Source organism: Ostrea edulis, chromosome 1, assembly GCF_947568905.1.
Source record: "Ostrea edulis chromosome 1, xbOstEdul1.1, whole genome shotgun sequence".
Lineage (NCBI taxonomy): Eukaryota > Metazoa > Mollusca > Bivalvia > Ostreida > Ostreidae > Ostrea > Ostrea edulis.
In genome coordinates this window covers 74,285,663-74,300,662 of record NC_079164.1, presented here as the reverse complement: position 1 = coordinate 74,300,662, position 15,000 = coordinate 74,285,663, and the positions used below count along the sequence as shown (strand labels likewise).

General features: G+C 34.3%; 1 protein-coding gene across 1 annotated transcript in view; it reads left to right on the top strand.

Annotated features, from left to right (window-relative positions):
• Nucleotides 1-5,295: 5,295 nt before the first annotated feature.
• The window catches only part of LOC125682094 (cytochrome b5), a 10,276-nt gene continuing 571 nt past the window's right edge, over nucleotides 5,296-15,000 (top strand). The window contains exons 1-5 of the mRNA XM_048922504.2: nucleotides 5,296-5,493; nucleotides 6,745-6,781; nucleotides 12,191-12,282; nucleotides 13,084-13,110; nucleotides 14,580-14,623. Of these exons, the coding sequence (XP_048778461.1) occupies nucleotides 5,386-5,493; nucleotides 6,745-6,781; nucleotides 12,191-12,282; nucleotides 13,084-13,110; nucleotides 14,580-14,623 (308 nt within the window). The 5' untranslated portion in view covers nucleotides 5,296-5,385. The remainder of the gene's footprint in view (nucleotides 5,494-6,744; nucleotides 6,782-12,190; nucleotides 12,283-13,083; nucleotides 13,111-14,579; nucleotides 14,624-15,000) is intronic.

Sequence of the window (15,000 nt, the reverse complement as noted above, 5' to 3'; positions counted from 1 at the left end):
ATAAATGGAGAATATACAATACTAGTGAAGAATTATACGATGCAAAAGATCAAACATTGCAACGTTTTACATACCACAATGACATATGTACTTAAATTCCCTGTAAATGTGTAATTAATCGGACAAAAGGCTGGCGCACTGTATTATGAAAAAATACGATTGACAACTTATTTTTATATATCTTAAAAGGATACATTAAAGGTTGGTTTTGGGTTTTTTAGGGGGGGGGGGGGCGAGGTGACGTATAATGTCAGCGTCCAATTCAAAAATTTTATTTTACCAATTTCCCTGAATATCACGACTCTTACAACTCATCTCCCAGTGGGTGATGAAAGACAATTTCATTATACTGAGATCTAGTATAGGATTTGCCCCAGTTACATTATTAAAATGGGGTAGAAAATTGCCGATTTCTAATATGTTTATTTTTATCCATGAAATCTAAATAGTAGAGTTCATGGGAAATGTAATAATTTCTTCTGTAAATAGATGATTTTTAACAATGGGGAAAAGCTCAGTTTATCAACTTATGATTGTATAATGTTTAACGTCCCACTCGAGAAGTGCTTCAAATTTAGGCCTATGCTTGCTGCTTACGGCCTTTGAGTATGGAGGGATCTTTAAACGTGCCACACCTGCTGTAACACAGGGCCTCGGTTTTTGCGGTCTCATCCGAAGGACCACCCTATTTAGTCTCCTTTCACGACAAGCAAGGGGGTACTGAAGACCTATTCCGATAACCAGGATCCCCACGGAATCCATTATATATTAGCTGCAATAATGTAACCCTATCCAATTAAAAAAAAAAAAAAAAAAAATCAGAGAGGGCTACATTATTTCAGCTAATTATATATATGCAATATGTTGGTATTCATCCGATAGCTACACGTGTGTTTGTTTACTGTCGTCACTCATCTGTTAGGGAAATATACAACCGTAGTCATTAGTAGCTGACAGTACAGGAAAATATTTGATAAAGTTGTCATTTATCGAAGATATTTAATTTTCATTTCGATTTTTAAATCAGTAAAAAGTAAAAAAAAAAAAAAAAAAAAAAAAAAAAAAAGAATTGTTGGACAAGATAGATATCTAGGTCATTTGATGTTGTATTGGCCAATTCGAAGTAGGTCACGTCCGTATAGTTTTCCTGCAATTGATCTAGGTTATTTCAGTTGCATTATCTGTTAACGTAATAACATTGATTGTTCATTTCGCGACTTTGTGCGAAGTTTGCTAATACTTTTAAATTTTTAGGAACACAGTTTTAAAAAGATTTTCAAGAAGGGCCACTTATAAAATATATTGGCCCTCTAGGAATTTGATTTTTAAAGGAAAAAAGTTGTACTTTTTAAAAAGACATTTGAACGTCCTGTGGAAGTTTTAAAAACAATTTATGTAATTGTAGTTAGGTAGTAGAGCAAATATTATAGAGTAAAAAAGTTGCTCAGTTTGTAATATGTATACGTGTATCAACTACGAAATTGTACAGTGTTTCAATTTTAGACAAAATGCAAAAGTGGGAGCTAGATAAATAAAGCAATATCTATTTCTAATTAAGAATTATTAACGAACGCCCAGGGTAAATTTGTACAAGAATTAATATTTGAGAGGTACACACAGTTTTAATTATCAGAGGGAAAGTGGATTAAAAGTATGAGTGAATTCAGGAGAAGAAACGTCACATCATTTACAACAGGTAAAAAAAATTAAAGGGATAAAACATTAATCAACATGATTTGTAGGATTTGATTAATTCAGGCTTTTTAAGAGATGAACAAATGTAAGAGTTGACACAATCTTTAATAGGTGATTTGAGATAAATAATTTCAAAATTAGAACGAAGAATGAATGATGTGAAAAGAAACTCGATCCAATAGAATTAGAAAAATGATATTTCTGTAGAGAATGTGTAACTGCTACCATTCACCAGGACTTAATTTATTTTTCTGAAGGAACACGAGGAAACAGATGTAGACAATGTGGTAGGTAATTCACCTGTTTGTATTGCTGATAAAGAGGTGAATGAAAAATCACCAGGGGCTGGTGGTGGTGGTGGATTGTCCCAAGAAGTAATTTGTTGCACACACTACTTGTCATATTTCATGTAATCATTCATATCTTCATCCACATGATTTGCCTAATCATTTCTACCTTCGATCAAATCAATTAACACATGCACTAATATAGAACATTTACACGGAGAATATGGTTGTTGGTTTAGAAAACAATGGTCCTTTCCCTTCTCTTGCTTCTACCTTAAAATTTTGTTTTGCAAATCAACCAAAGGGACTCAATTCAGCCGCTATATTTACCGTGGATTTAAAATTCTATGTATTCAATATTTGATAATCTGACAGTAAAGCTAAATGCTAATCTAAACAATGACAGTATGTGGATCTTAGATATGCTTCCTGTTGTTTTTCTTTTTTCACCTTCAAGGTACCAGTTCTTCTCTAGCAGCATCTATTGATTGATTATTTGAGATTTAACGCCATATTGGCAATATTTTTTAATATATTAAAAATATTATTATATTTCATATAAAATATGGTCGGCTCTGAAGAGTTTTGGACTAGCATAGAAATTAAACATAAATATACAGTGTATATTGCAAAATTAGCATCTTTGTGACATTTTGCATCGTTCTTCACCTCGTTTCAGTACTTTGATTTTTTAAGATGAAAAGGGAACTTAAACTGACTTGATTTGTAAGAACACTTGCATAGATTTCTGTGATTAAAATTTGAAGCTGGGATTTAATAACATATTGATGTTTGTCCCATTATAAAGTGTCATTCAAACCTTCAAACAAATGTTAAACTGGACTAGCACGGAGGGTATGTATGGAAGGGAATTACCGTTATAATTCTATACATCGTTCTTGTATTCTTCAGTAAAGGAAAAGGTAACCCAAAAGGTTTTTACATGATAAATGATAGGATTAATCATATGATAAAGATTTGTCATACAATTCTGGTGATATATGGCCTAGATAAGCTTCAGTACTAATTTGAAGACGTAAAAAATCGCGATCTATAGAGGCTGCCATGATGTGTAACTCTTTTATATTCAAGACCACAAAAATCAATAATTTTGACGTCACACCGTCTGTTCCGGTTTTGATGAGATTCTAAGATCATCCACAGGTGCTTGCGTTCAGGACACCCCCCCCCCCTTACGAATAAACTACATGAGTTGATTTAATTATTTTTTTCTTGAATATATTTCTAATGCATGTCAACAACGTCTTGCATACCCATAAAGTCCCAAAATAATTCAAAATAAGCCCTTTGAAAAAAATACCCTCACTGGTTATTATAACAGAACTTATAATAACCAGTGAGGGTATTTCTTTTAAAGGGCTTATTTTGAATTACATGTATTTTGGATTTAATCGGTATGCAAGACGTTGACATGCATTAGAAATATTTTCAACCAAAAAAAAAAAAAAAAAAAAATTAAATCAACTCGTGTAGCTTATTCGGAAGGGGGGTGGGTGGGGTTCCTGAACCCAAGCACCTTCCTGGCAAGCAGTTAATTACACGAATGCAAAGGGGAAATGTGAATAAAGGGTTGTTTCTCTCTCTCGAAATTCCCGACTCAACCAAGTCATTCGAAAAGAAAAGACTACGTAAACTTTGGATCCATCATTTGCGTAATGACAAGTTGTGGTTCGAGACATATGTATGGAGAAATATGTACCGTCTGCCTTGTGTTCGACTCCACCGAACGTCTTCTTTTCTCCATTTCTTTTTCCGAAAGAATGGGCTCCAAACTTAACTGTTTGTGACTTGTCATGTTTACAGTGCTGCTGATGGAAATAAACCGGAATAGACGGTGTGACGTCATAAATTAAACTTCAATGGCCACTCTCTTAGCGGCGGGTAATCGAAAATACATGATAGATTAATACTGATTTAATTGTTAATCAAGGCTTTTTGTTGTTAAAGACTGTTAATTACGAGATCAGTAAGTAGTACTTTATTCATAAAAGCAAAATATGTGGTTAGGGTTGCCTTTCCCTTTAATTCTAACTTTGATTTTTACTATATGACATTTTTAATTCCATGATACCTTATAATATTTCAATTTCCTATCTTCTAAATATTATTTTAGTACATGACATCCTTACTTCAATGTCACAATCTATCATGTTTGAATTTTCCATTTGCTTTTGTCTTCCTTCATTCGTACATCTTGATTATAATTTCTCCATGAGAAGTGCTCTATCAACATTAGGGCACGAGTTCTTCTAAAGAAAAATGTTGTCATTTCTGTAGTAAAAATCTGGGTACGAGTTCTCTCGGGTATGAGTTGTTCTCCATAAGTCGTCCAATTGTAACTTTTCGTATCCAGGGAGTAGTTATTACAGCGAACGCAATGTCCCCTAGTGTAATGAGACAAAATGAAGTATAATGGGATTAACAAGGAAAGCGGAACTAGAGATTGTATCTCGATAAAATCAAGAATGTCAGTTTGTAAATTGGAAGGTGAAGATGACGAACAGTGACCAATCCTATACTCCTATAAGGAATATATAAAATAAAGAGTTGGGCAAACACAAACCCCTGGATATACATGTACCAGAGGTGAAATCATGTGCCTAGGATACGAGAATCATCCCCTGTCGACCGGTCACACCCGCTGTGAGCCCCATTTATTGATCAGGTACACGGAGTAATCAGTAGTCAAAATCAGTGTGCCAAAAATGTCATAAAAATCGGTATAAAACAAGTTAGACAGCATTTGACACAATGATAGGTTGTATTGGCAAACTAGATCATTATGACGACCGTAGACTTTGCGAAATGCTGATTTAAAACGACTTTTGAAACCCCTGTAAAATCAGCTAGTTTGTCAGTAGCCCGTCTCGATTTAAAAAAAAAAAAAGATCTTGCGTAGAACAATCTCTTGCGTATCGAATCAATGGAGAGATATAAACATCATATGCGGATGGTACTGGAATATTGCTATAAAACATATATGGGAAGTTGACGATGGAGAAGTTGAAGAAAATCCCGTTTGTCACAAAGTCGAGCTGTTAGTTTGCAGTTCAAATTCATTTTCAATAAAATATCTAAGTACGAAGCAGATGTGGAGGACTCTAACATAATGTGGCATGGAAGTAAGGGTGTCATGTAGTAAAATGAAATTTAGAATTAAGAATGAAAATGTTATAAAGGAACATGGAATTAAAAATGTTGTATAGTAAAATCAAAGTTAGAATTAAGAATACAAGAAGGACGCATATAATTATGGCGGTAATTCACTTCCATATGTATGTGTTAACAACCTTCCGGAATTTTCGTAGTGATACGTTTGTGTAGTACACATCTTCCGGTATTGTAAAACCAGGTGCAACTGAACTGCAAGGAGGACACAGATATGTCGGGAAAGATTTTCAGAGAGTCTGAAGTGACAAGCAAGAAAGACAAGTCTACATGGCTTATCATACACGACAATGTATATGACGTCACAAAGTTCTTAGAAGAGGTAAATATATTACGGCGTACGTGATGTGAATAAGCAGAATTGTGAGTCTGGTCAAAAAGTAGAACTGTGACCTTACATTTTCTGTATTGCTGCATATATAGTTTTTAATCAAAGAGGTGTTGTTTATATTGGTGATGGCCAGCATTTAGTCGGTTAAAGATGCACATAAATGGGCGGTTGACCAATTGAGACTTTGTCTAACATTTGGTAGATTGTCCCTAATTTCGGCTGAGATCGGCTCGATATTTCGACTGACGCCTTAACCGATGGAGGTAGCAGTGTTTCCGCTCAAATTGGTCGTTATGACCCTTTGAAATAAATTGGGATGGGGGTCAAAGAAAAGTTTATAGGCAAAAAAAAAAAAAAATACCTTTCATAAAACCACCATAATTATCATAAATCAACCACTGACTGTGATCCAGCACTCTTGTGTAAACATTCTGTATGATTTATAACTGTTGCTTGTTTCAAATCATACATGCCCAATCTATATTTTTTTCAAAGACTAGAGCTCTGTAGAGCTTTTTATTACCATCTGAAGCCCATTAGAAAAGCCAAACTGAAGTAAAATGCTGGAATCACCACTTGATTTGGACCTCTTATTGGATAGTCGTTCAAAAAAAGTTCATGGCCAGTTAAGGATTTTTTCAAGGGTCATTTTGACGGAGATTTTGTAGTTGAAGCATGTTTTGAGCTACTCCTTGGTCCTGCAGATTCATCGCTTCACTACCAGCATAGCTCATATGCAGCTGAATATAGTTTGACTGGCAGTGTATGTTAATTGATTTGTTAAATAAAATCATTGCCGTGCACATAAAATTCTTAATAATGTCAATTAAATGCACACATTGTTTGTGAAAGTATTTTAGAATCAGACATGTTTGCAACTGAATACTGTTGGGAGAAGATGAGACTCTGCAGATATGAAAGACACAGCATGTCTTTCATTGATTTATTAACATGGTTAATAAAGTTATATGTATAATATATTCAAATTTTAGTCAAACAATAATGGTGAAAGATGTATGAAGTCTATCGAAATAATAATATTTTAATCACGCATGAATATAAGGAGGGGAAGGGTTAGAATTTGGGTTAGGTGAATAAGGACTTCGATATGTATCGCATATAACTTTCCCTGGAAATAAATAATATACGTGTATGTGTGTGTGTATATATATATATATATATATATATAATTAGAAAATTTTGAGAATCAGTGTCAACAACGAGTTTTTTCATTCTTTATAGCATCCTGGAGGAGAGGAGGTTCTTTTAGAACAAGCAGGTATGTAAAAAATAAATTACATTTAGTCACTGCTGGCATTTAACAGAAGAATTATATACCTTTAATAATGATATACCTCAAATACAGAAGAATTGTATACCTTAATGATATACCTCAAACACAGATTGAATATTGTTTAACGTCCCTCTCGAGAATCACTCATATGGAGACGTCACCAAGACCGGTGAAGGGCTGCAAAATTTAGGCCTATGTTCAGCGCTTATGGCCATTGAGCAGGGAGGGATCTTTATTGTGCCACACCTGCTGTGACACAGGACCTCAGGTTTTGTGGTCTCATCCGAAGGACCGCCTTATTTAGTCGCCTCGTATGACAAGCAAGGGTTACTGAGGATCTATTCTAACCCGCATCAGAATTGTAAACCTTTAATAATGATATACATCAAACACAGAAGAATTATATACCTTAATGATATACATCAAACACAAAATTGTATACCTTAATGATATACCTCAAACACAGAAGAATTGTAAACCTTTAATAATGATATACATCAAACACAGAAGAATTGTATACCTTTATTAATGATATACCTCAAACACAGAATTGTATACCTTAATGTTATACCTCAAACACAGAAGAATTGTTTTTAAGTAAGGAAAAAATGCATTGAATACTGACTAAAATTTTATAGCTTGTCTGTTATGTTAACGTTTGTGACCTACTTTTTCGGCCGTTAGATTTACCTAAGTCTTTATTCGGATGAACCTGCTTTGCCATATGTCTGTCACACTGAAAATGATTATGCATTTTTGTTCAAATTATTTTATATATGTTAAAGCTATGAACTTTTATGGTTCATCGCAATAAACAATATACATGTAATTCCAAGGCACTGGTTTCACATGGTTAAGACCTGTCATGGTAGTCAAGCAGAATAAAGAACTGCGAACAGTAGTATTATGTCGCCACCATCCGTCTGGTCAATTTTTAAAAGTTATCATTTTTGAATGATTTTTAATTGAAAAAACACAAATTGCTTTTTGCAGACATATGTCTACAGACCAAACTACAGCGAAAATATTCACCCTGTGATTGGTCGCAAATGAAGTTAATGTGTGCGAAATGAAGAGTAACCATTTTTTACTCAATAGTATATAGTAATTTGACAAATTAAATGGTTATTTATTGATATCAATAAGCATTTTAAAATGTAAAATATATGATGTTTTAAAGCCCAATTTCAAGGAACATAATTTTCTACCCCCTAATCAAAAGGAGTTGAAATTAAGTGCAATTAATTAATGAACATTCATATTAAAATTAATAATCAATTACGTAAGTAATGGATTCTACTTTGCATTAAAAAAAACTATCATTAGCAAAATTGCAAAGCTTTTTAAAACATACGAGTTGAAAATGTAGGCAGGAATCCAGAGTTAACGTCAGTAGTTCTTTGAATAATAACCTATATTATCACAATACACATATATCTATATATTCTATCTCAAAGTATCTATATTCAACTGTGTACTGCTTGGTAAACTTAAATACTCTGGTTATCTTTAAGTATACATATTCTGCAAGGCACTTACGGGTAGTATATCATGCAATCTAATTAAAATTAGATGTTAGATCCGCTCACATAATCGCTACACAAACAAGTATGTGAGCGTATCTAACATCTAATTTTAATTAGATTGTATATCATGGAGCTTGGTGATTTTTTGCTGTCTTACACATAATCATTACTGTTGCTAGATGTCGTTTATCACGTACAAACTGCTTGGTGTATCTCTATGTTATCAATATTGACACCTTGCTTACGGAAAGAAGGGACTTTAGATTACATAATTTTTCCACTACAGAAGAATTTTATGCACTACAAATAAAACTTAATTGGACTGGTTATCAGATTCTAACAAAAGAGCATAATGGACAGGAATTACTTGTTAAAGTTTTCTGGAATACAATCAGTGGTGGATTTAGAGGGGCCTCTTTGGGGGAGAGGGGAGGGGGCTTTTCACTACACTACAAATTATGAAAACCTTGGAACAATCTAATTAAAATTTGATTTATACGCAATATAGATAAAGAAGGAATTTTAATTAGATTGAAATCAGAAACTCTGGATTTCAGATTTCATAAGAAAATGCACAACTACCACATTTTTAAATCAACAAACATTAGTTTGATTCTCAATGATACTTGTGTGTTTATTGTCTCTTTTCATTTAGTTCTTATCTGTATGAATATAAACTGTGATATTTCCATGTTTTGTGATATATGTTCTCGATATGTATATATGTTATAGACAGGACCACAATGTAAACTAGTTTATATAACTAATTGTGCAATCTTGTATAAATAAAGGTTATTATTATTATCTCACCTGAGAGGAAGAGCTTTTCTGATCAAAATTTGTCCGTTGTCTGTCGCTGACGTCGTTGTAAACTTTTCACATTTTTATTTCTTCTCAAGAACCACTGGGCCAATTATACCCAAACTTGGCCAAAAGCATCCTTGGGTAAAGGGCTTTCAAGTTTGTTCAAATGAAGGGCCATGCTCCCTTCAAAGGGGAGATAATAACAAAAATGCAAAAATAGGGTGGGGTCATTTAAAAATTTTCTTTTCAAGAACCACTGGGCCAGAGGAGCTGAAATTTTCATGAAAGCTTCCTGACATAGTGCAGATTCAAAGTTTGTTCAAATCATGGCCCCCGGGAGTAGGTTGGGGCCACAATAGTGGATCAAAGTTTTACATAGAAATATAGGGAAAATCTTTAAAAATCATCTTCTCAAGAACCACTGAGTCAGAAGAGCTGAGATTTACATGAAAGCTTCCTGACATAGTGCAGATTCAAGTTTGTTCAAATCATGGTCTCTGGGGGCAGGTTGGGGTCACAATAGGGGATCAAAGTTACATAGAAATCCCGTGGGGATCCGGGTTAGAATAGGTCCTCAGTACTTCCTTGCTTGTCGTAAGAGGCGACTAAATGGGGCGGTCCTTCGGATGAGACCATAAAAACCAAGGTCGCGTGTCACAGCAGGTGTGGCTCAATAAAGATTCCTCCCTGCTCTATGGCCATAAGCGCCGAGCTTAGGCCTAAATTTTGCAGCCCTTCACCGGCAGTGGTGACGTCTCCATATGAGTGAAAGATTCTCAAGAGGGACGTTAAACAATTTTATCAATCAGTCAATTGCATATAAATATATTAGGAAAATCTTGGCCCCAGGGGTAGGTTGGGGCCACAATAGGGGATCAAAGTTTTAATTACATAGAAATATATTGGGGAAAATCTTTAAGAATCATCTTCTCATGAACCAATGATCCAGGAAAGCTGAGATTTAAAATAAAGCTTCCCGACATAGTGCAGATTCAACTTTGTTCAAATCATAGCCCCGGGAGTAGGTTGGGGCCACAATAGGGGATCAAAGTTTTAAATGGAAAATTGGGAATAAATAGAAAAAATCCTTAAAAATTATCCTCTCAAGAACCACTGGGCCAGAGGAGCTGAGATTTACATGAAAGCTTCCTGACATAGTGCAGATTCAAGTTTGTAAAAATCATGACCTCCAGGGGTAGATTGGGGCCACAATACGGACTAAGGTCTTGCATGCAAATATATATGGAAAGTCTTCAGATATGGGCCAAGGTAACTCAGGTGAGTGGTGTGGCTTTTGGGCCTCTTGTTATAAATAATGTGAGTAAAACTCCCGATTTGGCACCCAAAATGACTGAGTATTATAGCTAATACTTGTCTTTCACTTGTGTCCCCCCCCCCCCTTTTTTTTTTTTGGAAATCCTGGATCCGCCACTGACATTTTCTAAGACAATAGGATCTTTTTAGCTCACCTGAGGTTTCAAGTGAGCTTTTCTGATCGCCTGTTGTCCGTCGTCTGTCTGTAAACGTTTTACATTTTCGACTTCTCCAGAACCAATGGGCCAAATATAACCAACTTAATTGGCCTAAAGCATCCTTGGGTAAAGGGTTTTCAAGTTTGGACAAATGAAGGGCCATGCCCCCTTCAAAGGGGAGATAATCCCAAAAATAGGGTGGGATCATTCAAAAATCTTCTCAAGAACCACTGGGCCAGAGGAACTGAAATATAAATGAAAGCTTCCTGACATAGTTTTACATGCTAATATGTAGAAAAAATCTTCTTCTGAAGAACCATTGGGTCAGAGAAGTTTACATTTTGCATGAAAGTGTCCTGACATAGTGCAGATTCAAGTTTGTAAAAATCATGCCCCCAAAGGGGGGGGGGGGGGGGGGTAGGATGGAGCCACAATAGGGGATCAAAAGTTTTACAGGCAAATATATAGTGAAAATCTTTTAAAAATCTTCTTCTCAAGAATCACTGGGCCAGGGAAGAAGAAATTTACATGAAAGTGTTTTGACATTGTGCAGATTCAAGTTTGCTAAAATCTTGGACCCTGGGGGTAGGATGGGGCCACAATAGTGGATCAAAATTTTGCATACAAATATACATGTACAGTGTATAGGGGAAATTCATTAAGTATCTTCTTCATTGGGTCAGAAAAGTTTACATTTACTTGAAAGCTTCCTGACATCATGCAGATTCAAATTTGTTAAAATCATGGCAACTGGGAGTAGGATGGGGCCATAATAGGGGATCAGAGTTTTACATAATAATATATGGAGAAAATCTTTAAAAATCTTCTTCTCAAGAACCATTGGGCCAAAGAAGTTTACATTTACGTGAAAGCTTCCTGACATAGTGCAGATTCAAGTTTGTAAAAATCATGGCCCTTAGGGGTAGGTTGGGGCTACATTAGGGATCAAAGTTTTACATGCAAATATGTATGGAAAATCTTTAGATATGGGCCAATGTAACTCCAGTGAGCGATGTGGCCCATGGACTTCTTGTTGATCATGGTACCTATTTGTGAAACCAACTCCTCTCACAGGTTTTACTTAACATTTTTCAGACCTTGTACATTATACAATAATGTAGATCATGTTATAAAAACATTGAAGATATACATGTGACATTTAAAAAGGTGCTTTCTTTTTGTTGAAAAATTCTACATTTGATATATCTTTTTTCCAGTATGTTTTGTACTGCTGTATCTATGATAGATAACATATTTCAAAGCAAGCTGGCCATTTCTGTTCTTGAATCGATTTTCTTACTTTAGATAAAAGGTTGTTGATCCAGCAGTTGAAGATGGAAATTTTATGCAAATTTAGGAAAAGTCACTCCTGTTTGTCATAAAAAACATGAGTGAATTCTGTGTCATTAAACCAGTACAAGTTATATATGACTTCAGTTTTCTGTGGGACACTTTCTGATCGAGGCAGTTTTCTAGTTTATCTATTAGAATTAGAGAAAACTATGTTATTCAGTGTTAAATAATTTTGTGTGAATTTCATCTTCGAAATAGCACATTCTACCGAGATATAAATGTTTAATGTTTTCCTACAGGACGAGATGCAACTGAAGCATTTGAAGACGTAGGACATTCCACTGATGCTAGAGAATTGATGAAAGATTATTTAATTGGTGAACTCCATCCAGTAAGTTTAGAACTTGATAGACCAGTTTCTGTGATTTGGACTCGTACAATGCAAGCGAGCATTTGCATAGTAATGGTTTAAATCTAAAACAGCTTTTTAAAAATCATTAAATGTTTTAAAGGTATTTACCAGAGAGCTAAAATTTGAATATATTGAGATAATCAGTAATTTATTAATAAACTATATATATTGGTACATATTGAGTGTGACATGGATGTGATATATCAGTAATATGTATATGTATATTCTACAGATCTTTACTATGCCCCTTTGACATTTCCAGGGATCTATATCTGCCCTGTTTTTCGTATTGTTAACTTACAGGTGTATCATTATTTTACTCAAGGTCATGTAATTAACATCAAGGTCACAGGTAATGAGATGCTGAATTTGTGTCTGAATCCATGCTAGACTTGCGTTTGATTTTACTTTCGAAACTTTAAAATATTCTCACTCATATCCACGAGTCTTGAATTAAAATCATGATGCCAAGGTCTTGGGACAAGATGCCGAATTTTTTTTCAGGTATTATTAGGTATGTAATCCTTGTGTGAATATCTCCAGAGTCTCTTTGTTGTAAAGGTATCATGATCTTTTGACAGATTTCTTTCACTTATGTCAATGTTATATGCTACTGAGCTATGTGACCTTGACATCACAAAAGATGAGGGATGACATCTACTGTTGTTTAGAAATAAAAACATCAGTGTAGTAGCACAATTGTTTTGATTGGTTGACCTTTTTAACTGGGGTAGTAGCACAATATATGAATTGTTTTGATTGGTTGGCTTTTTTTTCCAGGATGACAAGAAAGGAACATCAGTGAAGGTCAGTATTCTATTTTTGATTAAAATAAATCTTGTATATATTATTGAAATCAAATCACCAATCTGTCTATTGATCATTGTACTAACGGTAAGGGTTATCGGAGAATACCTATTTCACTAAGTGACACTGTCACACAACAAAACAAACTCAGAGTTTCAAGTTAGATAGAACAACATACATTGTAAAATATCCCTCCAAAGAAAATACAACCCATTATTTTGCATAATAAGGTTTATGAACAGGGGGTATTGATTTTGACATGTTCAAGGTCACAAAAACTAATAGTAAGGATTTTCTCACTTTAATGCTGAGATATTAACACAATTGACAAAGACAGTTTCATGATCATGATCTAATCCATAGATCTAATAGTTTTCATGACTTAATAGTTTTCATGATCTAATCCATAGATCTAATAGTTTTCATGACTTAATAGTTTTCATGATCTAACACATGGATCTAATAGTTTTCATGATCTAATACATGGATCTAATAGATGGATCTAATAGTTTTCATGATCTAATACATGGATCTAATAGTTTTCATGACCTACATGTAATAGTTTTCAGGACCTAATACATCAATCTAAGTTTTCATGATACAATACATCAATCTAATTTAGTTTTCATGATACAATACATGGATCTAATAGTTTTCATGATATAATAGATGGATCTAATAGTTTTCATGATATAATCCATGGATCTAATAGTTTTCATGATGTAATACATGGATCTAATAGTTTTCATGATATAATCCATGGATCTAATAGTTTTCATGATGTAATACATGGATCTAATAGTTTTCATGATGTAATACATGGATCTAATAGTTTTCATGATATAATAGATGGATCTAATAGTTCTCATGATGTAATCCATGGATCTAATAGTTTTCATGATGTAATACATGGATCTAATAGTTTTCATGATGTAATACATGGATCTAATAGTTTTCATGATGTAATACATGGATCTAATAGTTTTCATGATATAATCCATGGATCTAATAGTTTTCATGATGTAATCCATGGATCTAATAGTTTTCATGATGTAATACATGGATCTAATAGTTTTCACTCCATACTGACCACTGTGTCCATATGATTTACTGGTAACTTTTGTCTTACATAACAGTATAATCAGAGTTCATTACACAGACTGTTCTAAGATTGTAGAGGTTAGGTTCTACCCATATATTGCTTAGAGCATATACATGTATATAAAACCACGAGCTGCCATGTTATTCAAATAACTTCAAAGTTAGACTGAGTGTGCATTCGAAAAAAAAAACAACAACAAAAAACACTGCTTGAGTCTGTAGAGTAGTTGAAGCCTGAGAAATTAATATGATGCAGATTTATTTGCTTCAGTCAGTGATGATGTGCGAATTGATTAACCGGTATTAAATGAAAATCTACAGTAATGGTCACCATTTGTACTGTAATAAAAGAGCCTTTTTTTTTGCAGACTAATACATCATTCAATCCTCCTAATACAGCAACTGCATCTGGGTAAGCAAGACTTCGTAGTTCTTTAACTTATTCTAATTACTGTAAGAGTGGTTATTTATGCTGGGGGTTGAGTATGTGGTTTTCCATGTCCAACATTATGCATGTGGAAAATTTACTCGTTAACTGAACAAATATAAATTTATAACTATATGTGTGGGGAAAATTTACGCACTTATTACGCGACCGTGTAATTTTCCCCCATGCAGAAATAACCAGGGGGGGGGGGGGGGGGGGGGGGATGAAGTTAGAAAAAAAAACCTCCCACGAGTTTCTGTCATCCGACATCAGTGACATATTTTGGGATTAACTAACCTTTTTAATGTACATTTAAAGACTATGTGAACACTTTAACAGTAAAAAGGTATACCAGTATAGCA